Raw genomic sequence first — 26,701 nt, forward strand, 5'->3', positions numbered from 1 at the left:
CTTATAAATGCAGAGTTTGGTTCATAAATAACGGTTGTATTAGATGAAAATTCATCTGTCTGTCCAATTGGTGTGGATAGGAACATCTGGTTTGAGTCTACTCTGTTCCTGTCCCCTCTGAAACAGTTACATGTGTGTACTTTTCATGCAACTTTATTTTTGTTTACTAGTCACAATAAATCATACAATCTGGTTGTCTTGTTTTGTATTTCAGATTAATTTAAAATTTCTCACGTGGGCTGGCATCCTCTGTTGCTTGATATGGAGCGGGTTTGCTCAGCAAGGTAAATCATTTGATTTCACTGCACTACTTTAATATTGCTTTAAAACTGTATATATTTAGCAGTTGTTTGTGCCAATAAATGGATTGGTTAGATGAGTGCTCATAGCAAGATGTTGCTCATATCTCTTAGTCATAACATGTAGAACTTGGTTTACAGGGCCAGTATGAAACAAATTAAAATTGCGTTATTGTCAGCACGTCTTTATAAATGAAGTGACCTATCTGTGTTCTTTCATAGGTGGAAGTGACTGCATAAAAGCTAATGCAAAATCATGTGGTGAATGTATACAAGCAGGACCAAACTGTGGTTGGTGTAAAAAAACAGTAAGTATTGCACAGTTCCTTTTATTTTTTTCCCTTGGTTTCAAATTTAAATAAATATTTAAATGTATAGAAATGTCCGTTTTCATTAACAATAATATCCTGTAGCTCTTCAATTGGATACCTATTAGTACATAAAAATTCAGTACCATGATTTCCCTGACGTCCTGATTTGAGTAGATCTTTTCACAACGTGTTTACTTTTCCTTTTCTAAAAGTTAAATGTATATAGGACCCTACAAGCTGTATCATAGCTATTTTAAATCCTTCCAGCATGGAGGCTGTCTAGGTATGTTTAATTATATTCTTTTAGTGACATTAGAGTACGAGGTATATTTAGACGTAGGTGGAGCAGAGGAAGAGAGTGAAGGTCTGCTTTTAAAGGAAATTATGTTCAAATTTTAGTATTCTGTTGTTGGTAGACTTGGGGGTGGGAGACTGGTTTGTAGGGGTGGGTTTTTTGTTTTAGTATGAACCTTCAAAAGAAAGCTTGCTTGTGTAATTAAAAATTAAATCTTAAATTATGTGCTGCATGTGCTAAAGTTGAGTTGAAGTGTCTTCAGGTTAGAAACAGAAGGAAAGGTTCTTTAGAGCTCTTTTTTGGTTTGTTAATGAAAACTGGGAAACTTTCCTGTTTCCTGCTGTAAGATGATACTGTGTACTTAATTCCGTGCAGTACCAACTTACTGTCCCTTGGATCAGCTTGTAAGCTTTAAACTTTTCTAGTAAACTGACTTGACTTTAAAATTTGGCTATCAGATTCATTTGGCCAAATTTTATTTATTTGGTCTTAGTCAGCTTCCTATCAAGAACTGACAAACTGTAAGATATACTTACTTACATGTATATCCTGGGGGGAGGGAAAAATCAGAATTGCCAAGCTCCTCAATTAGAAACCTTGTTTACTTATATTTGAGCTTAGAGCTGTTTTGAAGATTTGAGGTAATAGTAAGTTGTGTTCAGAGCAAAGTAACTTTTTTTTTGCTGCTAATGGATCTTACTTTTGGATTGTTGTCCATCTTCCCCTGCTCTGTCAGCATATTGCCATTGTTTTGTTGTGGAGTACCAAGGTACTCTTACATAATCTCTAATTAAAGCCTTTCAAAAAGAAAAAAAGGAGGGTAATTGGAATGTAGACTGTACAAATAAGTTCACATAATTGACAACTGCATGAAGATGTGAGCCTTTCCCATCTGCTGTCACTTGTAGAGTAGCTGATTTAAAAGGATGCCCTGCTTCTGTTAGAGGTGACATTGGATATATATTTTTTACTTTCATCTTGCTTATACACAGATTATATACATAAATGCAAACTCTTGGATTAAATTATAGCCACTGTTTCATTGAGTAAAATTTAACATATTTCAGAACTGTGTTTTATTACTGGAATTTTTTTATAAGGATGGAGTCATTGTAAAAAAGTGTTATTGTGTGTAGAGTATAGCACGTTGCAGATAGCTGTAAATTTGATATTTGTTCACCCCTGTTTTCCAGGACTTCTTGCAAGAAGGAGAACCAACGTCTGCCCGATGTGATGACTTGGCAGCACTGAGAAGTAAAGGCTGTCCTATGGAAGATATAGAAAATCCTAGAGGTAGCAAACAGGTGCTTGAAGATAGAGAAGTAACAAACCGTAAAATAGGTGCTGCAGAGAAGCTGAAACCAGAGGCCATTACACAGATCCAGCCACAAAAATTAGTACTGAAACTAAGAGTCGGTAAGGACAGTTTCATTCTAGTCTTCATATGATTTTTCCGTCACCACCACAAGTGCATTTTATGTTTTGAAAGTATAATCATTTTGTTTCTGAAACTGCTATTGTTCCGATAATCTGAATAATAGCAGAACTATTCAGGTTAACCCCAGGTGTTTAGGTAATTCAAATACTGTCAGATTTTTAGAAAAGATTAGATACAGGTTTTTATCACTTGTTCCAGATATAATTTCTGAGAAAATAGATAAAGCTCATAAAAATGTCAGAATGATTCAGATATGTCACAAAAATTAAATTGTTCTGTTTTCAGTATTTTACAGTTGATTTTCTGCAGTGTGACTTCTTGTAACAAAAGTAGAGGAGCATGCAAAAACCTAGAGAAGTTATGAGAACACTTGCTATTCCTTGAAGTACTCCTGTTACGCAAAGTCTGCGCCAAATGGTTTCGTAATACGTGGCAAGATTTTCAGTTTGCTATATAAAAGTTTCCAGAGGGTAAAGAAGTGGATATGAGACTGCATTAATGAAAACAAAGCAGTTGTGTACCATTTCAAACCCATAAAGAGATATTTGATTAAAATGGGGGTGGGGGAAAAATTCTGGTAGTTCACACAATACTTGAACATAATGGAAACAGACCTTAAGGAGAGTTCCTAGGTGCTGCAACCAGGTCCGAAAATATATTGTATTTACCTGGAATAAGAGCCTGTACTTGGAGGCAGCTGCTTGTTGGGGACTGCATCAATAAATGCAACGTGTTCCGAGGCTGCTTAGCACAGGGAGGAAAGGGAAGAGAAGGAAAGGAATTAAAATTATTTTACAATTTTGGTATTAGCCCTGTTTAGTTCTAGTGACCCTTTCAACTTCAAGAGACGAAATAATAGTCTGTTGACACAAGTTTGATCAGCAGAGCATACAAGGGACCTGGGCAACCAAAACCTATTAACCCAAAAGATCATTGTTCAGTTTATGAGCACTTCTTTTGGTCACAAGGTCTCTGATTAGGGTTTGTGTGCATACAGAGGGGAATGTTTGCTTTCTGTGCAGGCTGTTTTAAACAGTAGCTAAGGAAAATCTAAAGCTTTTATTTGTTTTAAATAAAACATGCTGCATAGCTGCCTGATCCATACACTCATTCCCTTTGCCCATCTTATGCTTTCCCCAGCTTGTTAATTTTCCTCATATTAAGCAAATATTTGCTAATTATTAAACAGACTTAATCAGCAGCAATATCACCATTTCACTTTAGTGAGTAAAAGCTGGGATGGAGGAAAAAACTTTCAATTCCATTCCTTATTTCATAAACAATAGGCAAAAGAATTATTTTCCATTTAACTTGGGGGTAGTTCTTGTGCACTGTCTTTCAACATCAGAGTGAAACTACATGCTTTTGTTGGCTAAGCACAGGGTCTTGGCTTACAATTGCAACAGACAGTAACCAATTAACTGCTGTTTCTGTGCTCGGCCTATATTTGATGCAAAGTAACTTGAAATATTCTATCTAGAACTGATTTTTCTTTTATAAACCTATTTAAAGAGTGTTTTTCCGAAACTAAACCCTTAGGATTTCTTCAGTCATCTTGGATGCAAATAGATATTAAAAATTTATGCTATTAGATCTTTCAGGAACTTTGTTAAAATTATTGCAAACAACGAGATTTAAAATTACAGCAACTAAGAGAGGCTTAGTTTTAGCAGGATACTATTTTCTATGGGGAAATGAAATGCATTAGACGTGTAAAGTTGGGCATCTGAAATAAATACTCCTTGAAAATTCTTTCATCATAATTTAATGTTAACCATTTCAATTAACAGGAGAAAAAAACCTCACCACTAGCTCAAAACCTTCATCGTCAATATCTCAAAGACTTTACTTTAAAAGACATTTTTCTTGCCAGTGTAGTTATTGTGGAATTTTTAATGGTTTCTGTTTGTTGTTTAATCTCTGAAACAGGGGAACCGCAAACATTTTCATTAAAATTTAAGAGAGCTGAAGATTACCCTATTGACCTTTACTATCTTATGGACCTCTCCTATTCTATGAAAGATGACTTAGAGAATGTGAAAAGTCTGGGAACAGCTCTGATGCAAGAAATGCAAAAAATAACTTCAGACTTTCGAATTGGTAAGAAAGATTTACTTATTCAAAAAAAGTTTCCTTCCTGATGTTTTTCACATCATTAAAGTGAAAATCACATCATATGAAGAATAATTTTTTTTTTAAAACTAGCAGTATTATGGCAAACATGCTAGCACATAAAACCTACTGAGGAATATGAGAATAGTTGTAATGGAGAAGGTAGAATGTAAACAAATATGAGAGCTATTTTTTAACATCAGATCAACTATAATGAATTTGTATTCTATTGCATCGCGATATAAATAATAGAATTCCATTCTTCGACTTACAGGGTTTTTCTCATTCTCTCCTAGGGTTTGGCTCTTTTGTGGAGAAAACTGTGATGCCATATATAAGTACAACACCAGCCAAACTCAGAAATCCATGTACAGGTGACCAGAACTGTACAAGTCCATTTAGCTATAAAAATGTGCTCAGTCTTACCAGTGAAGGAAATAGATTTAATGAACTTGTAGGTAAACAGCACATTTCTGGGAATTTGGATTCTCCTGAAGGTGGATTTGATGCAATAATGCAGGTTGCAGTTTGTGGGGTAAGTGTGTGTTGGTTTTCTGAGATGAAATTGTTCTAACTAATACTTTATTAGATGAAATTGTTTTAATACAGCCTTAATGTTTTATGGTGCCTGATGTTTCAACTTGTCATGCTTGTGCTAGCAAGATAGGTAAACTAGGCTGCATGAATACATTGATTTGTTTTGTGGAGACCTCTAGTGAGTGAATGAAGCCAGCAAATGTGAAGGTGCTGATCACAGGCTGTGTTCACGTCAGATAGATGAGTTCTAAAGATGATGTTTTTAGAGGTTGCTGCAAAAGAAGAGTCAAATTCTGCTCACAGGTGCAGGGAATTCTAAACAGGCAATTGTTATCCAGTGATTTCAAAGAGTCATTATGGTTTTTCTAGCTCATGTTTCAGAATAGCTTGGTGAATGTTAATTTCTACTAGCTTCTCAGACAGTAGATCAAAAACAGATTTTTGTTTATTTTTGGAGAGCTGATGTAGATCGCTTCATTATTCTTTGATGTTTCTGGTCTGACACAATTCTATGCACCTGTGCAATATAGACTCCAAAAATGATATCCTACTTTACTGCTTTGTTACTCTATTAATATATTGTTAATCAATGAAGTAAGGACTTTCTGTAACTATATGGAGTCTTATTTTAAAAGTGCAGAAGGAAAGTTTATTGCCTTTGGTGAAAATCTTACAGATAATATTTTAGAGGCGACATTTAATTAAATATAAGTGCTTTTAAGATTTGAGTGAATTACAATTTCCAGGACGATGCTTTTGTTATATGGCTTCTCCTACGTCTGTCTGCCTTATCATGTATTTACCTCTTCATTGTTGGTCCACATTAATATAAAATAAAGTGGTGCAGAATACTGAAATATTTTTTTTTTATTTCCTAAGGATCAAATTGGATGGAGAAATGTTACAAGACTATTAGTGTTTTCCACGGATGCTGGATTTCACTTTGCAGGAGACGGTAAACTTGGTGGAATTGTTTTACCAAATGATGGGAAATGTCATCTGGAAAATAATATGTACACAATGAGCCACTATTACGTAAGTCTTTGCATTTTCTTCTAGGGAAATTTATATTTTCTGGTGTTTAAGTTCAAAAAAGTCAATTGAGTAAACTGGCACAGTTTCAGAATTCTACATCTTCTAAACTTTACCCGTTTGCCTATGTATTAAATCAAGTGACTTTTGCTTAAGTAAAGCAAAACTGCAAGAATTAATCCAGTCTTAATTGGAAAACTTCAAGAAGCGGTAACTTCGACACTGTGATTTGTGGTAGTTAATAACTGCTTGTTCACTGGCAAACTGTGGTGCTCTGTCCTATTATTTTATTATTTCTTTAGTCTGCTTGTTCAGAAGTAGTTCTACTACCATCCAGTTATTTCTAACATCATACCTAGTTGTGTTTTCTTTGGGACCCAAATGATAGAACTGCCTGTAATTAGTCTCCGTTCATGAGTATTTTACTTTTTATATTTTTTATTTTATTTTATGTCTGTTAGCCATTGTGAATCATTTTATCATGAACTCTCACTGTATACTTGTAATTTTTAAATCAATTTTGCACTGATTTGTAACTGAAATGGGATAGAACTCTGACTGCTTAAAATCTTATGATGCAAAATTTATGATAAAAATATGTTTAACAACATTGTCACCGTGTCTTATTTAAGCAGATGAAAAGTGAAATGAAAAACACTTACTTAATAGGGTGAACACAATAAGCTTTACAAAGTTTGCATGTTTGTATTCCTAATTGAGAGTGCTTGTTCAATGACAACCTACAATTAATTCAATTTTATTTAATCTTTTCTTTATGAAACTGGGCAAAAGCTAGTGGTTTTCACAGAGATGTCATATGGAAAACTATCAAAGATAATTTTCTGAGAACATTGAGATTAGGAATTTAACTTGGAGGATTTAAATGTCGGGGAATAGGATAACATTCTTGTTGTCCCTTCAAAGATCACCTATCTTCATGGGGCATATATGGAATCTTTTCAAGGATTGTTTGTTTGAGGGGTTGTTTTTTCTTTAGAGTTGTAACATAAGCTGGCTAGTTAGAGGTCTTATGAATGTTTCTAGAAGTAATTTGTATTTCTACTGTCAAAATGTTTCTGATTTTCTACTTTATGTATTAACTTTGAACTGCATTTTATGCTTGATGTTTTTTAATAGGATTATCCCTCTATTGCTCATCTGGTACAGAAGCTTAGTGAGAACAATATTCAGACAATTTTTGCTGTTACTGAAGAGTTTCAGGCCGTTTATAAGGTAAAGATAAGTAACATATTTCTGGTCTCTACTTTTTTCTCTTTAACCCATTAGAGACTTCAGGTTTGGACTGAATTAATTAAAGTTGCTTAATTTGAAATTAAAACAAGTATGGATGGAAGTGATCACAGTAGTATTTTGCTATTTATGTTTTTGTTAATAAACCTTTTTTTTAAGTCATTCAAAGCGATACTGAACATGTTAGTAATTTCCAAGGAGAAAACAGTTCTCATACTTCCTTAGTAAATAATCCTCCTTGTGTCTTTTTATACCTTTATAGATATAAGGCAGTGGAGAACATACTTACAATGCTACTTTTTATGAACGTTTTTACAACAAAATAGCTTAGGAGAGTGTAGACACCTATGAAAGAACATATTTTGTCCTTTTTGCTCTATTTATATTCATGATGGTTAAAATTGAATGTTGGATGTGATTATGAAATAAGAAATTACTATGTAAAAGAGATGCTTATTTTTCCTCATTTTAATGCAACAAGGTATAATTTGTTCTTTTATCTGTATTCAAATTGTAAGGTTTTTTTCCACTAGAAATCATCTTTTTTACATTTATCCCTAGAAGTCTTGTGCTTCTTTTTTAAGATCTTGAAGATGTGTGTGGTAAATTTGTGCAAGAGAACATCTTTTATTCTATTCTGTTTTATTGTTACCATAAAATCAATGTCTTAATTGACAAATTTAAAGTGAAAATGCAGAAGAGAAAGATGGATATTTCTTTTTTATTCCAGTATTCCTTTGTATAACCTCAAAAATCATGAAGAATGCTGGCAACACTTCAACTTTATTTTTTGAAGTACTTGATCTTGACTGGTTAATCCAGTAAAGCATTATAACACCATACAGGTATTTACACTACAATGTATACTTGGTTTGTTAGTCAGGCTGTAACTTCCCTTTTACTTTTGTAAATATTGACAGGAACTGAAAAATCTGATACCAAAATCAGCAGTGGGAACGTTGTCTTCAAACTCCAGCAATGTGATTCAGCTGATCATTGATGCATACAATGTGAGTTCAGATTTTGTTTGTATAGTATTTGTTTTTCTTGCTTCTAATTTACTATGATTTTTTCCAAGGTAGATTTTAAATTTTTCTACAAAATAGGAAGTTTGTATTCTAAACTGTAACTGTACAGCCAGTGCACTAAAACCACATCAGACTTTCAGGCACTGTGATCGGAGCTTAGATGACTAGAAAGATACACGCTTACGGTCTCTTAACCTCTTTACTTCTTCCTTCTAATTTTATCATCTATGTTTTCCCTTTAAACAAACAAACATAACCCTTCCTTTAGGACCTTTGGCTCTTTGCCTTATTTTAACATGGAAAAGGACTGGGCCATTTTTCAACCTGGAAAATGTCTCTGTCAACCTCAGTGGTTTTTTCATTTGGCTCCAAAATATTTTCTTCATAGCTGTTGTGTAAATGAGAACCATTCCCCCTTTGGAGTACATAGAACAAGTGTCTGCCAACGTCCATGCGTAGCAGGGCTCAGGTGTGAGAAGGGGTCACCATGCGTGAGGATGGGCAGCCCTGAGGCAGTCTGTCTCAGCACACTGGAACTGCCCAGCCCAGAAACCTGGAAGGCTGGGGCAAAGTGTCCCAGTCTGCTGGGCACGGGCAGACGCTGCAGCATTTCCCTCTGCTTAAAACATACCTGAGGGAGAAGAGCGTACTTGGACCTTGTTGTGTTAAGAGCCAGAGGCCACTTGTGCTTCCCCTTGAGAGCCACTGGGCACAACACGAGGTCGGACTGGGAGCAGGTCCCAAAGCCTCTTTTGCTCGTTCTCCTGCATGTCTTGCATTTCCTGGCATATCTCTGCATCAGTAGGAGTGAGGGAGAGTTCATCAAAATGCTTTTGCAACTCCATTCTGAGTTAGCTAATAGCAATTGTTTTAGTCCCTTTCTTCAGAGGTTATCCTGGAAAACAGTAAGCTACCAAAAGGAGTGGCAATCAGTTACAAGTCTTACTGCAAGAATGGAGTGAATGACACACAAGAAGATGGAAGGAAATGTTCTAACATTTCAATAGGAGATGAGGTAACTTCCAATACGCGTGCTACTCTGAAATTTCATTGAAAGTGTCCAATATTTATTGTTTTTTATAAATATTACTAAGTTTCTTTTAATAATGTAGCACTCCATTTATTTTTGTTTGCAGGTTAGATTTGAGATTAATGTAACAGCTAACGAATGTCCAAAGAAAGGACAAAATGAAACAATTAAAATTAAACCACTGGGATTCACTGAAGAAGTGGAAATTAATCTCCAGTTCATCTGTGAATGTCAGTGTCAAAGCGAAGGAGAACCTAATAGTCCAGCCTGCCACGAAGGGAATGGAACATTTGAATGTGGCGCATGCAGGTAAATATATAGACCTTATTTATTTTTGCAAATGGGAAATATGAGCTATATTTGGTTTACTTAATTAAGGTTTATTTGATTTTAATAATTTTTGAATGAAGGAACAAGAATTATTGTTATAACCCTATTTCTTTTAGGACATCTTGACATACTGTCATATATCTGCAAATAATCCTTGTGCTGGAATTCATAATATCGATCATTATATTGGAGCTATTGCACACATCGGAATTAGAATGTGGCCTTGGGTTAGTCCTTTAAAAGATGTAGGCTTTAATGCTTTTTTTGTTCCCATATTTAATTTTAAGGGCTATCTATTGTAGCGGAATTATAGGAGAAAATGGGATTAACTTGTGATATTTTTGCAAATATTAGTACTTATCTAATTTTGTCTTTCTAATGTGAATTCTGCTGATTTCAAGAAATTCAAAGTCTTCCTAGGTTTTGATAGGAGCTCCTACCTAGGTTGGCACCAATTATTTCATAGAAGGGAAGAGTAAAGTAGTTGTTCTTTTGCGACTTTTATTTTGGATGACTTTTTCTCCCTCAGTCTCTTCCCCATATGTTATTTTTAACCTTTTAGGGTCTTATTAAAATATTTCTTCTAATTACATGCATCTATAAATCTTTATGTGTAATCTTTTATATACTTATGCCTTTGAAATTTCCATTATTGCCAATCATAGTTATTAGATCAGATGTAGATCTCTCATTACACATTTGAAAATCAAGTAAAATGATACTGGATTTTCTGGATTTACACACCACTAGGAGAGTAGTTGAAGATTGACCTCTAGTACATCAAGGTTTAAGGCTTTTTTTCCCAAGAAACCTACAGCAAATGAAAACAGTCTCTTGGAAACCCTTGAGACAAGAATGCAAAGACCAGAACAAAATTAAGTAGTTCCCAAGGAAAACAAGATCCAGGACTTCAGAAAACAGTACTAGTTCCTGCTCAGTGAACTGTAGCTGAAATAAGAGTTATAAGTCTTTTTCCTCATACTTCAATATGCAATTATTTATGTGACTGAAAATAAAGGAGAAGTTACTGACTTTCAAGTTCATAGGACTTCTGGTGTAGGACTGACTAATATCGTTGTGGTGAAGCTGATGACTGTAGAGAACTGAGTGTTTGAAAGAATGACATATGGCTCTTAACTCCTTAATACTCAGTAAGTTGAAGAATAACTGCTTCAGACAATAAACACTGAATAAATTGCTTCGTTTTGAAGACATTTTTTGGTGTTTCCTTTAAATAATGAACCATCAATGACCGTAGAAAGAATTATTAAACTTGGTATCCCTGTTATTAGCATCCCCATAATTTCACACAGGGGATAACAGACCTGTGGATAAGAACAGCCTTTTGCTTTTGGAGCAAGAGCAGTTTCATGATGGAAGCATCATCTCTGATTGACAGGTGACAACAGCTTGCCAATTGCTGAACAAGAACAAACTTCATTTCTTCATCATTGCTTTATGCTTCATAAGTGCTGAGCCCCAAAGATTCAGCTGAATTTGCTGGTGCTCAGCAACTCTGAAGATCAGCTACTCCCCTGACTAGTTGCTGCTGTTCATGGGAAATTCTTTCATTGAAAGTTAACAGCAGCTACAGTGAACAGTCACTGTCACTTAAAAGTAATTACGGTTCTGTCACATTGGAGAGGAATTAATAGTGGTTATGTGGCAATCTAGTTAGAGGTGGTGACAACAGTTTCTCACCTGGAAAAAGTAATCAGGATAGGAGCATCTTAGTTGAGTTACCTCCAGCAGCTTCGAGAGCTGTTAAGTAGCTAGAAATCCTATTTTAAATTGAACCTGGAACATTCATTGAGATAAGTCACTATTACTCCTGTTCTCTGTGCTATTTTTGCAGTCTTTTTATTGTATATGTTTTAATTAATTAGGTTTAAATTTTCAGTCGTGTTCTTACCTTGCAGATGTAATGAAGGACGAATTGGAAGACTTTGTGAATGTAGTACAGATGAAGTAAATAGTGAGGATATGGACGCTTACTGCAGGAGGGAGAACAGTACAGAAATATGTAGTAACAATGGAGAATGCATTTGTGGACAATGTGTATGCAAGAAAAGAGAAAACACCAACGAAGTGTATTCTGGCAAATATTGTGAATGTGATAACTTCAACTGTGATCGATCAAATGGTTTGATTTGTGGAGGTGAGAAGTGACTTCAGACTTTTTTATAGACAAAACTGGTGAATAGTTTACAAGTCTGTCAACTGTACCCATTAAAGCAGTGATACTTAGCTTAAAAATACATATCTACTTGATGAGATGAGAAAACGCACAGAGTAACAGTGACTGAAAACACTTTTTATTAATAAAACAGCTCTTCGTGATCCTGAACATAGGGTGTGTTAATACATGTTCCAGCCTTCCTTGATTCAGAGCTAAAAGAAGGATATAAACTGAACTTGACTTCTACTGTTTATTACAGAATTGCCCTCAGGTATTATAGTAAAGAATGCTGAGACAACTGTCATGAGATTATAAAGTTATTCTGGCTCAGTGTAACCACTGCGTCAATAAAAAAAGATAATGACCTCAGTTTACTTGTAATAGTGTTTGAGCTTGTGCTTGACAACATACCGGTGAGATGCTATCTTGAGACTATTTTGAAAGGTGAGTGAAGCTTAGAATGTGCTACACCCAGAAAGATGCTTTAAGTACGTGAAACAAGACTCTAAATGGCACTTTATTCTGAAATTAAAAGCAATTTAGAAAATCGTCTAGCAGCGAGTGTCTAACTTAATTTTGCTGCATATATTTTTGTCCTGTAACATCCTTAGGCTTCTTCATACATGGAAGTAGCTGGTAGGAGTGTAACTACTACCTCAGTTTTGACTGCGATCCAAAAAATGAAACAGAGAAGGCGCTAAGCTTTAACTGAATTAAGAGAATACCTAATCTGTCTGATTTAGATGGAATACACCTGTTGCTCATCAGCTGTCCAAAGGTTAGGAGCAGTGGTGGTGGTGTCCCAAAATAGATGGTGACAGAGGAGTGTTGACCTGAACACTTTATTTTCAATGGAGAAGAAGAAGTGTAGCCAGAGATCTTTCCATTCCATCCAAATTGCCCTTTTCGAGATACGGATATCTGTTTCCTCTGTAGGGAATGTAAAGAGCGTAAAGCTCAGGTGAGACGGAGTTACAGTAGCTGAAAGGTTTTATAAGGAGCCTAAGGGAGCACTGCACTGGTGTGGCCTCACCTCAAGTATTGTGTGCATTTTGGGGCACTACAGTATAAAAAGGACTTAAAACTATTAGAGACCCCCTCCAAAAGAAGGCAACAAAGATGGTGAAGGGACTAGAGGGGAACGTATGTTAGAAGTGGATGAGGTCCCTGGGTTTGTTCAGCGCAGAGCAGGCTGCGGGGAGGCCTCATGGCAGCCTGCAGCTCCCTCACGAGGGGAGCGGAGGGGCAGGCGCTGAGCTCTGCTCTCTGGGGACAGCGACAGGACCCGAGGGAATAGCATGGAGCTGGGACAGGGGAGGGTCAGGCTGGGTGTCAGGAAAAGGTTCTGCACCAAGAGGGTTGGTTGGGCACTGGGACAGGTTCCCCAGGGCAGTGGTCATGGCACTGGGCCTGCCAGAGTTCAAGAAGCGTTTGGACAATGCTCTCAGACATAGGGTCTGATGTTTGGGTGGTCCTGTGTGGAACCAGGAGTTGGACTCGATGATCCTTGTGGGTCCCGTCCAACTCAGAATATTCTATATTTCTAGGTGTTTCATTTTTCTATGTTATAAAGTCTAAGTTAGTGCATTCCTCATCTTTTTAGATCTTGCATTATAAATTTACATAGAGATAGGTACAGTAGTGATCAATAAATATTGATCTGTAGAGTATTTATATACATACAAAATTGCCAGCTGAAGCAGTCCTGTGATGCTATCCACCCATGAGGTATGGCCATCACATTACACTGTTTTGATCAGCTTTCCGTAGTCTCATCGTTTTGTTTATGAAAGGAAATCCAAATGTAGGAAAATGGGAGAAGGAAAGAAACTTCTGTAAGTAGTTTTTTAAGGACATAAATTTATTTTTTAGCTCTTTTGATTCATTAGTATATTCATTTTTTGTCCACCAGAGTTTTCTTTTCCCTATATATTTGAAGATGGTAAACATTTTGTTTCTTAATGTCATAAACTTGTTTAATATAAGACTTCATTTAACTGAAATATCTTTTCAATGCTCAGGAAATGGTATCTGCAAATGCAGAGTGTGTGAGTGTTTCCCCAACTTCACTGGCAGTGCTTGTGATTGCTCCCTGGATACTACTCCATGTATGGCATCTAACGGGCAGATTTGCAATGGAAGAGGAACCTGTGAATGTGGAACTTGTAATTGTACAGATCCCAAATTCCAAGGCCCCACATGTGAAATGTGTCAGACTTGCCTTGGTGTCTGTGCAGAGCACAAGTAAGTATCTAGAAAACCAAATCCTAGCTTCCATTCATTTGGCTTCATGGTGAATTTATGCGTAATTTGAAAAATATGGTGTGCCCTGAAATGCAGGAATATAATGCTATCTGTTTAGGTAATAAAAGTCTTAAGGTGAGAATCAAGAATTACAAACTAAACAGTGTTAAATTCTTTCTAAAAATTCTTTCACTGCTGTTTTTTGTTACGCACAGAAATGGGTATATTACGTTAAATCAGTTTTATCCGTTCACGTTGACTTGGGCAGGTTACAGCTTTCCCCTATTTCATGTATGCCTGCTAACAGCCAACTTTCTGCAGAGTTGCAGGAAGCTTAGGTCTGATGTGACAGGCTGTAAAGTCAAGTCCCACCGTCTTGAACTTTTGGAATTAATGCAGCAAAAGTAAGCATAGATAAACTGCACAGTTTCCAGAATAGTTAAAATTTCAGCTAAGCTTTTTGCTTAGAACTTCTGTTTTGTTTTTAACCCTTTTTTTTTTTTTTTTTCTAAAATCCTATTGAAGAATTCAGATTATCCTGACAGGCAAAAACTAAACTTAGATGTGTGGGGGCCAATGACATCTGCATCCCTGTCTTAGGAAATCCAGATTTTTTCAAGGAAACTGTTTTCTACATTCAGAATTTTGAAATAAATTTGAGTAGTGGCTCTGCTGATTCCTAGCTTTGTGCAACTGACTTTAAGATTTCTCTTAGCTCAGTCTTTTTACTATAAAAATCCTGCTCAGTCTGCTATTTTTCAATGATTTATTCAAGTGATATCTTACTGTAAAACTAATTACACAGTTCGTTCTTTTTAACCCATCAGTCTCTCAGATACTGTTTCATTGTAAATCTTCTGCTCCTACATTAACTTCTTTGAGAGAATATTCATTTTCCAGGTGTAATTGTTGAAAATGTTTTAGAATTATTTCCTTTTAGAAGTTTAGGTCTTTTTTTTTTTTTTAACCCTCTGTCCTTGAAGCTTGCCAGTCATTCAGTAAAACAGAAATTTGGCAAAGCAGGTTTTTGTTAATCAAAAGATACATTAATGTTACAACTGGTTAAAAAAAAAGTCTTGCTTCTTTTTTTTCTTGCTTTTATGGCAATGTTTTTGTTTTTTGTTTTTTTCCCCTCATTTACATTTCTTTAGATTAAATGCTGAAAATCTTTTGTGAATATATTAGAAAGCATTGCTTCTGATTTGCATTTCCACAGGGACTGTGTTCAATGCAGAGCTTTCAATAAGGGTGAAAAGAAGGAAACATGTTCTCAGGAATGTATGCATTTTAACATGACACGGGTAGAAAGTCGAGACAAATTACCGCAACCAGGCCAGCCCGATCCACTGTCTCATTGCAAAGAGAAGGACGTCGATGACTGCTGGTTCTACTTCACATACTCCGTCAACTCAAATGGTGAAGCCAATGTCCATGTGGTAGAGACCCCAGGTATAAACATGATGTTGTCATTTCTCTGTCACCTTAATTTCCGCACTTACATAGTACAAAGTCACTCTGGTTGTTTTGCCTGAGTTAGATGCATTCAGCAATAGGAACTATTTCCTGTGTGAGAGTTGCTTATCTCTGGAGACACAGTGGCTTTTTTAAAAACATAAGTCTCTCTAGATCTGTTTTTTCTTTAGGCTGATGGGAAAGGGTTTTGTTTTTTAAAAACAAAAAAATCAGGTATATAGATTTGTTTTCCGTTTGTTTGTATTTTTTTTCTTTCAGTAGAGATCGATTCCTAAGATAAGGAAATATTTAAAAGAAAAAAAAGTTGCGTAGAAGCAAAGTGTTAGTTGCTAACTAGCACATATCTAAGTAACATCTATATATATTACTTACAGTCTGAGATAAAATGAGGAACACCTTTTTTAACTTAAAGCTCTTGCATGTTTGAAATACAATTGCTAGCTATTTTATTCTTATACTCTGGATGAATTGCTTAAAGGGTTAGCAGTGTGTAGACTTCATCAGAATATTAAATATTCTATTGCTAAGATTAAACAAAAATTAGAAGGATAAAAATAAGATGGAATGTTACAAGATGTTCTGTACTAAAACTTTAGTAATTTGAAGTGAAAGTAGTATTATCTTTGGTACTCTAAATACTGGCTTCAGCGCAAAATAAAATTTTAAAGGCATCTTCATACACCTTACCTTCACCATTCTGTAAAATCATTTTTTCCTTGTTTTGTTCCCTAGAATGCCCTAGTGGCCCTGACATCATTCCTATTGTAGCTGGTGTGGTTGCTGGAATTGTTCTTATTGGACTTGCGTTGTTATTGATTTGGAAACTACTAATGATCATTCATGACAGAAGAGAATTTGCTAAATTTGAAAAGGAGAAGATGAATGCCAAGTGGGATACGGTAAGTGAGGAGGCTTTTATTTGTATAAAAGCTGCAGTAGTTGGTGAGGATTAGGAGATTGTTGTTCACATGCCCTACATGTTTCAGATTTGTTTCTCCATAGGAGAGGAATACAGAAATATCCTTTTTTTAAGCTGATTTAAAATGTGTCATTTGTTACCAATAGCAAAACAAAAACAAAAAAAATCACAGTCCTCTTCAAGAAGAAGATCTTGGTTTAGAAAAGTGAGTAATAACTTCAGTTGGAATAAAATTTCAGAGAGAAAATGTGATGGTGAGAGAATAGTTCAGCTTTGCAGTTGTACCACATTCTATAAGATACTATTAAAATGTCTGTTAGAAGGTGAAAATCACACTTGTATAAAATAAAGAAGGAAATTTTATGCTTATGAAAGAGATCTTGTAAATATTCACATGGGATTAGTTGGGAGATTTCAATAACTGGTTGCAAGGTCATGATTGGTGCTGGCTTGTTGAAATCTTCCCAACCTCTTGACAACAGAAAAAATACGTAAGAAAAGCAAGCCTATGGTCTGTAGGCTTACATATGATATTGGGTCTCTGCCTCTGGGAAATGCTAGGAATCTGCTAATCAAAAACCCTGTGCTACTGTTCTATAGGTCAATACCCATATACGGTTGGTGAGGGAATAATTTGAAAAAATCTCCTAGGATGTCTTCTGTTAAGAAAATTAAGTCTAAATTGGAAAAATAATACTAACAATTTTCTTTATATATGGCATGATTTTTTCAGTAACAGTTGAGAATGTTGCTTTTTTTTCCCTGTTGAATTATTCGACATTGACCGTTTCTTTTACTTCAGCAAGAAAACCCAATATACAAGAGTCCTATTAACAATTTCAAGAATCCAAACTATGGACGTAAAGCTGGTCTCTAAGTCTCAGTTTGTATCTTCTTTCATTTTCTTCCTTTTTTTTCCTTTGCATGTCACTTCGAACTCACTGTGTGTCACAGTCAGTTAATCACAATTTGAGTCTTGTGCAGTTTATCTACTGCTGCTTTGATTCTGGGGTTTTAAAGAATGCAGCTTGAAAGTCTAACTTGTTTTGACAGAAAGATTGCTTACTTACTAATATCACCAGTACTGGCTTAAACTATTCTACAAGTGATATATTTTTTTAAATGAACTATTTGTGAATAACTAAGTGGGTATATAATAGAACAGTTCTTTGGATTAAAGAAGCTCTTTGGATTGTGAAGAGATGCAGTGTTCAGGGAAGGTTTTATCTTCTACACCCTCAAATCAGCAACCAGTTTGCTTAAAACTGATGTGTTTGCAAAGCTGGTGTAGATATTCCTGAGATATCCAGCCTATAAATATAATATTTTTTTAAGTGCTTTGGCTTATTAACCTAGCATAGAATGAGCCTGAATTTAAAGTGTGAAATGCATATACTCTACTCATTTGGTAATTAAATATGCACCTTATTTTTTCCATCCCTATTTCTGTTGTAACTGGCAATATCGATCCTTGTAGCTCAGTCAGCTTGGGGCCTTCCTTAGAAAAGGGCATTCATGTGAGAGGAGGAAGTGTTCTTGTCCCCTCCAGATGTACATTTTGCCCTAGTTTCTTAGTCCTTCCTAAACTTTGTCTGAACTCCTAATTTGTTTGGAAATGCTGACTTCAGTTCTCTTCATACCCAGAGACAAACAGTAGTATCCAGAAGAGCAAGACAGTAAACCAGAAGTGATGGATATCCTGTGTAGACTTTAAGATTGCACTGTCTTGAATGCTTTAGGATTCTCCTCCTTCCCTGGGATTCCCAGTTGCTGGGGAAGGAGTGGGAAAGGGGGGATGAGTAGGGGAGCAGATGTCAGAGTGCTGAGAGGTAAGAAATGCAGAAAATCTGATTAAAGGGAGGGAGTGGGACCTGAAAACGTTGGGAAGTCAGCACATCCTTTTAAATATCAAAGGGCTTTTTTCAGGAGCTAGTGGAAGGGAAGGATCTCTATCTCGAATTTTATTCTGTCTGCTGTTTCAATTTTCCAGTGTTGCACTTGAAAGATTTTGTAAAGAGAAAATGGGAATTAAGAGTATTTGAGCTCTTACCTGTCCTCACTATGACATTTTCAAATACTTTGTCTAGCATTCTGAGCTCCAGCTTGATGAAAAGTACTTTCCTTTTCTCTTTACAATCTTTTTATTTTCCAGTGTGTCCAAAATGGATTGTAAAAAAAATAAAAAAATAAAAAAAAAATGTTTTGCTTGCCACAGTGACCACATTCACCTTCTTTCCATTTTTTTTTCTTCTCAGAGTTGATTATTTTGGGGAGGAGATTGAGTTCTTACTCCTCTTGAATATTTCACGTATTCCATCTGTTAAGTCTCTGTTACCTTCTTTTCCTGCTGTTCACTGACTTGTGTATTTTCTGTTCCGTGCAGAACAAGCATGTAACAAACCACATGGTGTGTAACTTCCATTCTTTCTTCTCACTCTCTACCCCATGACTCCTCCCAGGATATAATGTCTTCAGTGTTGCCATTTCTTCTCAAAATTCACTTCTTGCAGAAAGCTTTCTTTCCATGGAGAGTGAATCCTGCCTTCTTGTTTCACTTACTGTGAAAATCAAAAAATATGAAGGAGTGTAGGTTCTCAAGTATGATTTTAATCCTTTCTAGTATCCATGGAAATATCCGATCCTTGGAGAGAGAGGGCAGGCTGTTTTAGCTTTATTGGCCACCAGAAAGTATTGGCAGAACAGGTCACCCATAAAAAGAAAAAGGAGAAAGTCTTCCTTTTCCCTATATCTCAGATTTTCTGGGCTTCCATTCAATACGAGAGGAAGAAAGAACTGTCTCACGTTGACAAGGAAGTTTTCTGGAATCCCATTACAAGAAAAATCCACCGGAATAAGTTCCCTCCAGATGTGTACATACACAATAAAAGAAATTGTGTGCACTTTGTGTATCCCTTCCATAGCAGTCATACTGATACGTGGCCCGGTTACTGCCGCAAGCAGAGCTGCAGCAGCACACAGCTCGCCATGGACCAGGTGCCCGGGTACTTCACCAGCCCTGGGCTGTGGCAAGCGAAGGGATTGCCCCGCAGCTCCCTTGCATCTGGTGCTCAGGGCAGCTACGCTGAACCGAGTTCAGTTTGTCCTTGGCCTGCAGCACCGACTGCACGGTTTAGATTTGTGCTGTTAAAAAAGTATTTGCTTAGTTGTAGGCTAGTTGTTTTCTTCTAGTCTTCCAGTCCTGGTAGGTGATGCCCTCTGTCACCTGTACTGCCCTCAACCTGGGCCTTTGCTTTATCCTCTGATTCAGTTGCTGTATTTACAGATTGACAGATGACTTGTCTTTTTACTGTAAAATAATGAGTAATGATAATGATAATATAATGAATAAAACAAAAGTATGAGAGCTGAAAATCGTAAGAGCCAGCTCTTGAACAATTTGGGCGAGTTTAAATATTCTGGAGTGCAGTTTCCTACAGACCTAGGGTTTAAACCCACTATATAGGTATTTCAGGTGACTGTTGAAGCAGTAAGTCCATGGAAAAAAAAAAAAGGAATAAAAAGGTTGATCAAACATCCTGTATAATAAGTTTATCCTTATAAAGCACCAGACTAAACTGTTTACTTCTGAACAGCCCAGTCTGATTAAAAATAAGTACTGTTGCAAGAACATGACGCTTTATTCTCTCTTGAAGGTATTTTTTTTAAATGCCTCTATCTTTTGTCCAATGTATTTCATTCTATCTTGCATATAATTATTGTTTGTTGATTTTTGTTTTATTGTTGTTTTTGTTTAAGTGTGTGTGATGTTTTAATTTATAAGAACTTGTGGCAGAAGTTTTTCCTAACTTTGCATGCTTAAACCAGTGTGTTTTCTGCATTGGCATAAAGGAAATGGGTTTACTTACAAAGCCGTAGCTCTTGTCTAAGCAAGTTTGGAATACCACGTTTTAGTGGCCAGTTAAAAATAGGGAATGCTGCTAACCTCTGGAAGTTCGTACCGTGTGCCAGCTGTCAGGGGACTAAGTGAGGTGAGAGTTGGGTTAGACTAGTGGATGTATTATTTACTACTTCCATATTAGTTTTAATAATAAACTGTCCAGAAGACTTTGCTGAGACAGAGACTGAGCGTGGCTGACAAGGCCAGTGCTGCCAGTGCCAGGCTAACAGAAGCCATTCGGGCGCCTCTCTTCTGGTTACAGGCAGTAAAGCCACACAGGCTGCTAAGGTGATTAAGCGTCAGGTTGGGTTAAGCTGAGCAGTTCTGACTGTGGTGACTGAATCTCCATTATTCGTAGCGGGAACTGAGACGCTCAGCTGATGTGGGGAGGCACCTGGTTAAGTGCTGCTCTGTGACCTAAATCCCAGTGTGAGTTCTTGTAAATGTGCAAGCCCAGGGGAAGACAGTACAGCATCTCACTTTCTTTGTAAATAGGCCTTATGCTAGCTAAATAAAGAGCTTGTACATCTCAAATCATGATTTCTCTTAAAGAAGCATTATAATAAATATTTACAGTCATATTTTGCAAATTGCATTTTGGACCTGATTCCAAATAGAAATTAATTGCATGAGTTGTACCCTGCAGATTTCCAGGTTTTACTCCTAACCTTTGGACTGATTCCTGCAGTATCTGATGGATGGAAGTTACTGCTCTTTTACAAATAAGAAAATGTAAACATATACCTCCATGCTTGTGCAGGGGGTAGTCTGTTTTGTAAAATGTTGAAGGTTAAAAGCACAGAGTAACAAGTGTTATATAATGCCTTGCTGTTGAAAAGCTATGTGCATTATTTTCTAATCTGTATTCAATATAGCCTACTAAGCTTATAGACTTTCTCTGAACTACAAATTTTACTGTTTTTTTTTTCTGTGTGTGTGGATTTTTCCTGTTTTGTTTGTTTCCGAAGTTTTTGTTAAAACTTGTCTAGGAAACAATCAACATACGTTGCCGAGCCCTTTGAGGCATAATGAGGTATTTCAGTTACTGATGAAATCCCTTATCCCTGGATGTTTTTTTCAGTTTAATCTGTATCTTACTGTTGCAAAACCTTTTAATAAAAAATATTCTGGGAAGAAGGTACAAATAATTTTTGCCTTGATAATTTTTCTGGCTGAGAACTAGCCACAACACTGCGTTTCTGTCATAAATAAATTCTTTCCCTCGGCTCCCCATCCCTTTCCAAACCAGTAGATGACAGATTTTTAATCAAGAGAGAGTTGTCCTGGCATCTGATAGAAGAGCCTTTTACTGTTACTGTGTATTTGTGAAGTTTAGCCAACACTGGACACTTAGTTCCACGTTTACCTCAAACCAGATGATGCTGACTCAGGTCTTGAGGAGATGAAGTAGAGAATCTTGATTTCCAGGGAAGAGACACTGTCCAGCAGTGCAGTTTCTGGACTTGAGAGATTAGGCTGGGGTGGCAGATCTAGCAAGATTGCATGTGCTTCTTTGGTTCTGGCATGTAGAAAAGCCTACTTTAAGGAGAAAATACCCTTTTTGTCTGAGAGAAACTGTGACAGAAAGGCAGAATACCAGCTAATTGGCCTTGCCCTAGCAGCAGGAGCTGCCTCTGTTAGGGTACAGTCACTTGTCCCTTGCCAGGTCTCACAAATAGAAGGCAACAAACTTCCTAGGAATTGATATGAAGGTTTCAGACCAAGTTGTTTCTTGCTTGCCTTGTCACCTTTTGGCACATCCTGTGGTATTTGTAGTTGATGTTCAAGGTTTACGACCCTGGAAAAAACAGGCATGCTTAATCTCTATAAATCACATATATTTACAGGGGCTTTGGGTTTCTTAGAAATAAAATGAATATTCGGAACAGCATCTCATGGCAAGATGCAACCCGTTTAATGAGTAATACTAGTCACTTAGGTTTAGACACTTTACAGAACACCTGCTATGTGCCATCTGAGCTGAAGTGCTGTGTGAAGTACGATAAAAGACTACTTGAAAATCTACTTTATTAAAGCAATAAGTCTCTACCAGACACAGTTTGCTCTACACCCAAAGCCAGACTATCAAAGATTAAAGGAAAAAAAATGTCATCCAGGGTTGGGGTGTAGGGCTAGGATTTCCTTTGACTGTAGGAACAATAATTTTAACCTGAAATGTTTTAAATGGTTTGTAATTTAATAGGGCAGAATTGAATAATGGTGTTATAAGTTATCTCAGCTGGGAGGAACCTCAAAGATACTCCCTTCCTAACCTTCAGATATTCCCCTGCTGCTAATGAAGGCCAGATACAGTTCTAGCCAGAGCAGTGCTCAGGCTGAGATCTGCTCTGTACTGAATTTCCTCAGAAATTATTCATACATGCACAGAAGAGCTTTACATTGATAAACAATGTTTATTTAGCTTGAAGTGTAGTTGTGGTAAGAGTACAGTACTGGAGATGCAGGCTGTATCAGTGGAGTTCTAGCAGGTGGAGTTTTTTCTAATAAGATTTATCTATTCATTTAGAGTTCAACGAGTTCATCGTAGGTGTGCAAAGATGTGCCATAAATGGAGTAAGATTTACTGAGATAAAAGGAAACTTGGGGACAAGGGAAGTTTAAACTTAAAGTAAGCTTATTTTAGAGGGTTTCAAATCTCAGTAAGAGAGAGATAAGCAGTTATGTGGGCATTCCTCTTATCAGTAGAAATAATGTTTTTATTACAGCATTCTCACCAGGACACTAATCTCTTAGTTTTAACTATGCATTTTCTGTATATTGGGATGGGGGGAAACCTGCAGGAATAAAATGAGAATGACAAGTGCTAATGTTCAACATTAAATATTGTATGTGTATTGTTAAAATAGTACAAGCCTTTCCAATCTGTTACTAGAATTAAATTATAATATGAAATAAGCTATTCAGATATTAATTATAGCAGAATGTGGTCTGTGATCTGTCATAGTTTCAAAAGATATCGTTTGCAGTTCTTTAAAAAAGCATAATGGGCTACAGACCTGAGTTGACTGCTCAGCCCTGAGATACGAGCATATGAGGTGCAGCAGTATTGAAGGAAACCTGTGGCATAAACTGAATAGGATCATGCCCTAACCCTTTGCTTTATTAGCTAAGCATGCCTTTGTTAAAGTTGCAAGAGGGAAAAATAGTTTGACTTAAGCTGTTTGTATACAAACAAAACATTTGTGGATAATTTCTTAAGCTAATTTTCATACTTCTTGCAAACACAGTGCTTTTTTCATCTCTTTGAATGTTAATATAAATGTTTTTCTTTTTCTAGGGTGAAAATCCTATTTACAAGAGTGCAGTGACAACTGTGGTCAATCCTAAATATGAGGGAAAATGAACACTGCTTGTATAACTTCACAACACTGTATGCAGCATAGCAATTTTTGTAGTCACAGTAAGATAGATTTAGGGCAAACTGCAGTGATTTTACTAATTCATTACATATAGGTTTGTTTTCCTGTTCAGGTTTTGAGAATGTACCATATGTAATTTTTTTATTTTTATTTTTTTTGCAAATAAAAATAATCAGTGCCGGGGTCTGACAAAAAAACTTGAGACTGTATAGCCTAGTCAGCTAAGGTCACATGGTGCCTTTTTGACCTTTTTCCACTCCCTTGCTGTGAATCTAGATCTTCTACAGGGTGTGATACTGCTATGACATGATGGGAGGGAAATGGTTAAAGCAATCAGCATGAGGGCTCTGCCTAGCCATTTAGTATTAAAATTTTTTAGCTTTACAGGGAAATCAGGGCTTGAGTTTGCAGGTATAATTAAACTCATGTAGCATGGAGCTGGTGAATAACTGGTGTTCTACTTACTAGATATATGATTAAGTATATGGTAAGTTGAGTAAGTTGGAAACGAGGAGAGTAAAGGATTGAAAAAGTGTGTGCATACTTATTTTTAATTGCTTATTGCCAGGTTATGGTTAAGATGAAAGGGTTTGGAAAGAATTTTAAGAAGGAATAAATAGCTTTAAAACACGTGCCATTACTGAAAAAGTTGCTGACTGGTAACTTGCCTAGTTTTTCTTTGTAAATTCAAGCCCTGGGTGGCAGTATCATGAAGTACTTTACCAAGACATCCTCAAAACCCATAAGGGCCTTATGTCATACTGTGTCTTTCTTCTGTAGTTTCCTTAGTTTAAAGCCTGGTGCTTTGTCACCCTTCTAATCTTTTTAATGTATTTGTTTGCAATTCTTTTTGTAATATTTTTGTATCAACACAAGCTTTTTTTTTTTTCTTTTTGGGCAGTCTTAGCTGTAAATTTGCCTTTGCCCTGTAGCTAAGATTGCATAGTTTGTCATGTGACAAGTCACACATTTTTGACATGTGCCATGTATATTTGCCTTTGACCATTCAAACTGCATCCTAGTCATCTTCTTGTTTTAAGTGCCTTTTTATTTTAACAGATGTTCACTTTTTACAGTGCTATTACTGAAGTTATTTATTAAATAAAAGTACCTTAAAATACTTTAATCTTGTCTCTTTGTCTTTTAAAGATGATACTATTGGGGAAAAAAATAAAGAACTGTGTCTGGGAAAGAGGTAATAGATATCTTAATAATACAAAGTACATCTTTTACATCAAATTTGAGAAAATTTAGGTTAAAAAGGTAGGTTAGGTAAAAGCAATCTTGGGTAACAGAAGTCATTTGTTGTATAAAAATGCATAAAGGCCAGGGTGCAGCACATACAGCATCAACGTATCACGTACAGTGACAACTGATGTTAAGCCACTGCCTTTTATTTGTATGTGTGCTAAAGAAGTGCTGTAGTTCAATACTCTTCTATCAAATGGACTATGTGGTTAATGCTGTTTCACAACACATGAGAAAAATAATGCATTTTTAGGAAAAGAAAATGTTAATGAATTTTTAAGGGTGCAATGTTCTAGATGTATTATCAAAACCACTTTGTAATTAAAAACATGGTATAGTATGTTCATGGAATCGACTCTGTACGATTTTTGGGTTTTGTGGTTTTTTTTTTTTAAACTTCTCAGGATAAACTGAAGTAGCAGTAGATATGGTGTGCCTGTGTGTGTTGGTGTCTCCAAGGGGGGGAGATCTGCATCACTGCTGGAGCAGCACCTTCACAGCTAGCAGCAACAGGGGAATGGAGATACAGGGACCAGCTCCTGGTTAGACCAAGCCCAGTCACTGCAGGGACAGACACTGTCTGTCTGTCTCCCAATACTGGGCCTTCATTGTGATCAGCCAGAAAGGGGAAATCAGATGAGGGCATTCATCCCGAGTGCTGTTTTCTGTCTATCTATGTACTATGTGCATATTTTGTGTGTACACACTTGCTGTGTGCTTCACCTCACTATCAATTGGCCCTGGCGACATGGTGCTGCAGCAGCCTTGCTTCTTTTGGGCTACTGGATTTGGCAACAGGTACGGTTTTTGCTGGTTGGTGCAAGTGAGAGCAAATTCACAGATTGGAAGAAGCCATGCAATAGTGTAGAATAGTGTAGCCTGCTGTCCTTCATAACAAAGTCCACAGCACTGCTCTGGATTGCTTCTTAGTTTGAGAAGGCGCTTGTGTTCCCTTTCCAAATACAGAAGACAAAAGCATTGTAAATAATAATTTAATCAGATTTACTTTGGACAAAATTATCTATAGTCAAAAAGTTGGTATTTCTCTATTTTTTTTATCAATTTTCCCTGAATGGAAATGTCAATGTGTGACAGCCTAACTCAATCAACTGGTGTTTACATATTATTCTTAGTCAAGTAACACTCTCTTCCCTCTCTGTCCAAAAGGATTACATGATCAAGTCTTGTCCAGAAGATCTCATTATCTTTGTTTACTATAAATGTGACTTAAATATATCAAAACAACACCTTTTTCTGAAGTAAAACTATTTACTGAGGCTTTGGTTTTGATCAAGGAGAAGAGGTGATAAAGAATACTCTAGCTAAAAAGCTGTACTGTTTACAGGCTGTTTTCTAAGCAATTCTTTTTCTTGAAAAAGAAATCAAAAGTATTTGGCAGAAAGAAAATACTTATAAGCAACTGTGAATACAAGTATCATGACATAGTGCTGCAAAGTAATTCAAGTGAATGCCTATTAATGATAATCACATGGGGTTAATATATTTCTCATTAAAATGGATAAATTACAGCTAGGAAAAAACAACCTCTACGGCATCATATCAAATAACTTAAGAATGTTGGGGTTAAATACTAATTTTTGAAGGCAGGACTTTTTTTAAGATTAATGATGAACTGAAGAGAATGATACATATCAATCTAAGAAATATCTTCTAAAACAAAATGAGTAAAATATTGT

At 36.3% G+C, this 26,701-nt stretch overlaps 1 protein-coding gene across 2 annotated transcripts in view; it reads left to right on the forward strand.

Moving 5' to 3' along the window:
• Nucleotides 1-24,882, forward strand: part of ITGB1 (integrin subunit beta 1) — a 44,636-nt gene extending 19,754 nt beyond the window's left edge. The window contains exons 2-17 of one of the 2 annotated variants that reach the window (XM_066991519.1): nucleotides 215-284; nucleotides 522-607; nucleotides 2,099-2,321; nucleotides 4,273-4,443; nucleotides 4,752-4,990; nucleotides 5,872-6,027; nucleotides 7,162-7,257; nucleotides 8,196-8,285; nucleotides 9,178-9,318; nucleotides 9,440-9,642; nucleotides 11,583-11,821; nucleotides 13,864-14,086; nucleotides 15,303-15,535; nucleotides 16,292-16,458; nucleotides 17,281-17,361; nucleotides 23,675-24,882. In XM_066991519.1, the coding sequence (XP_066847620.1) occupies nucleotides 215-284; nucleotides 522-607; nucleotides 2,099-2,321; nucleotides 4,273-4,443; nucleotides 4,752-4,990; nucleotides 5,872-6,027; nucleotides 7,162-7,257; nucleotides 8,196-8,285; nucleotides 9,178-9,318; nucleotides 9,440-9,642; nucleotides 11,583-11,821; nucleotides 13,864-14,086; nucleotides 15,303-15,535; nucleotides 16,292-16,458; nucleotides 17,281-17,355 (2,412 nt within the window). In that variant the 3' untranslated portion in view covers nucleotides 17,356-17,361; nucleotides 23,675-24,882. Of the gene's footprint in view, nucleotides 1-130; nucleotides 285-521; nucleotides 608-2,098; nucleotides 2,322-4,272; nucleotides 4,444-4,751; nucleotides 4,991-5,871; nucleotides 6,028-7,161; nucleotides 7,258-8,195; nucleotides 8,286-9,177; nucleotides 9,319-9,439; nucleotides 9,643-11,582; nucleotides 11,822-13,863; nucleotides 14,087-15,302; nucleotides 15,536-16,291; nucleotides 16,459-17,280; nucleotides 17,362-23,674 lie in introns of those variants that run through there. The other variant, XM_048076595.2, reaches the window with a different exon arrangement.
• Nucleotides 24,883-26,701: the final 1,819 nt, after the last annotated feature.

This window comes from Anser cygnoides, chromosome 2 (genome assembly GCF_040182565.1).
Source record: "Anser cygnoides isolate HZ-2024a breed goose chromosome 2, Taihu_goose_T2T_genome, whole genome shotgun sequence".
Lineage (NCBI taxonomy): Eukaryota > Metazoa > Chordata > Aves > Anseriformes > Anatidae > Anser > Anser cygnoides.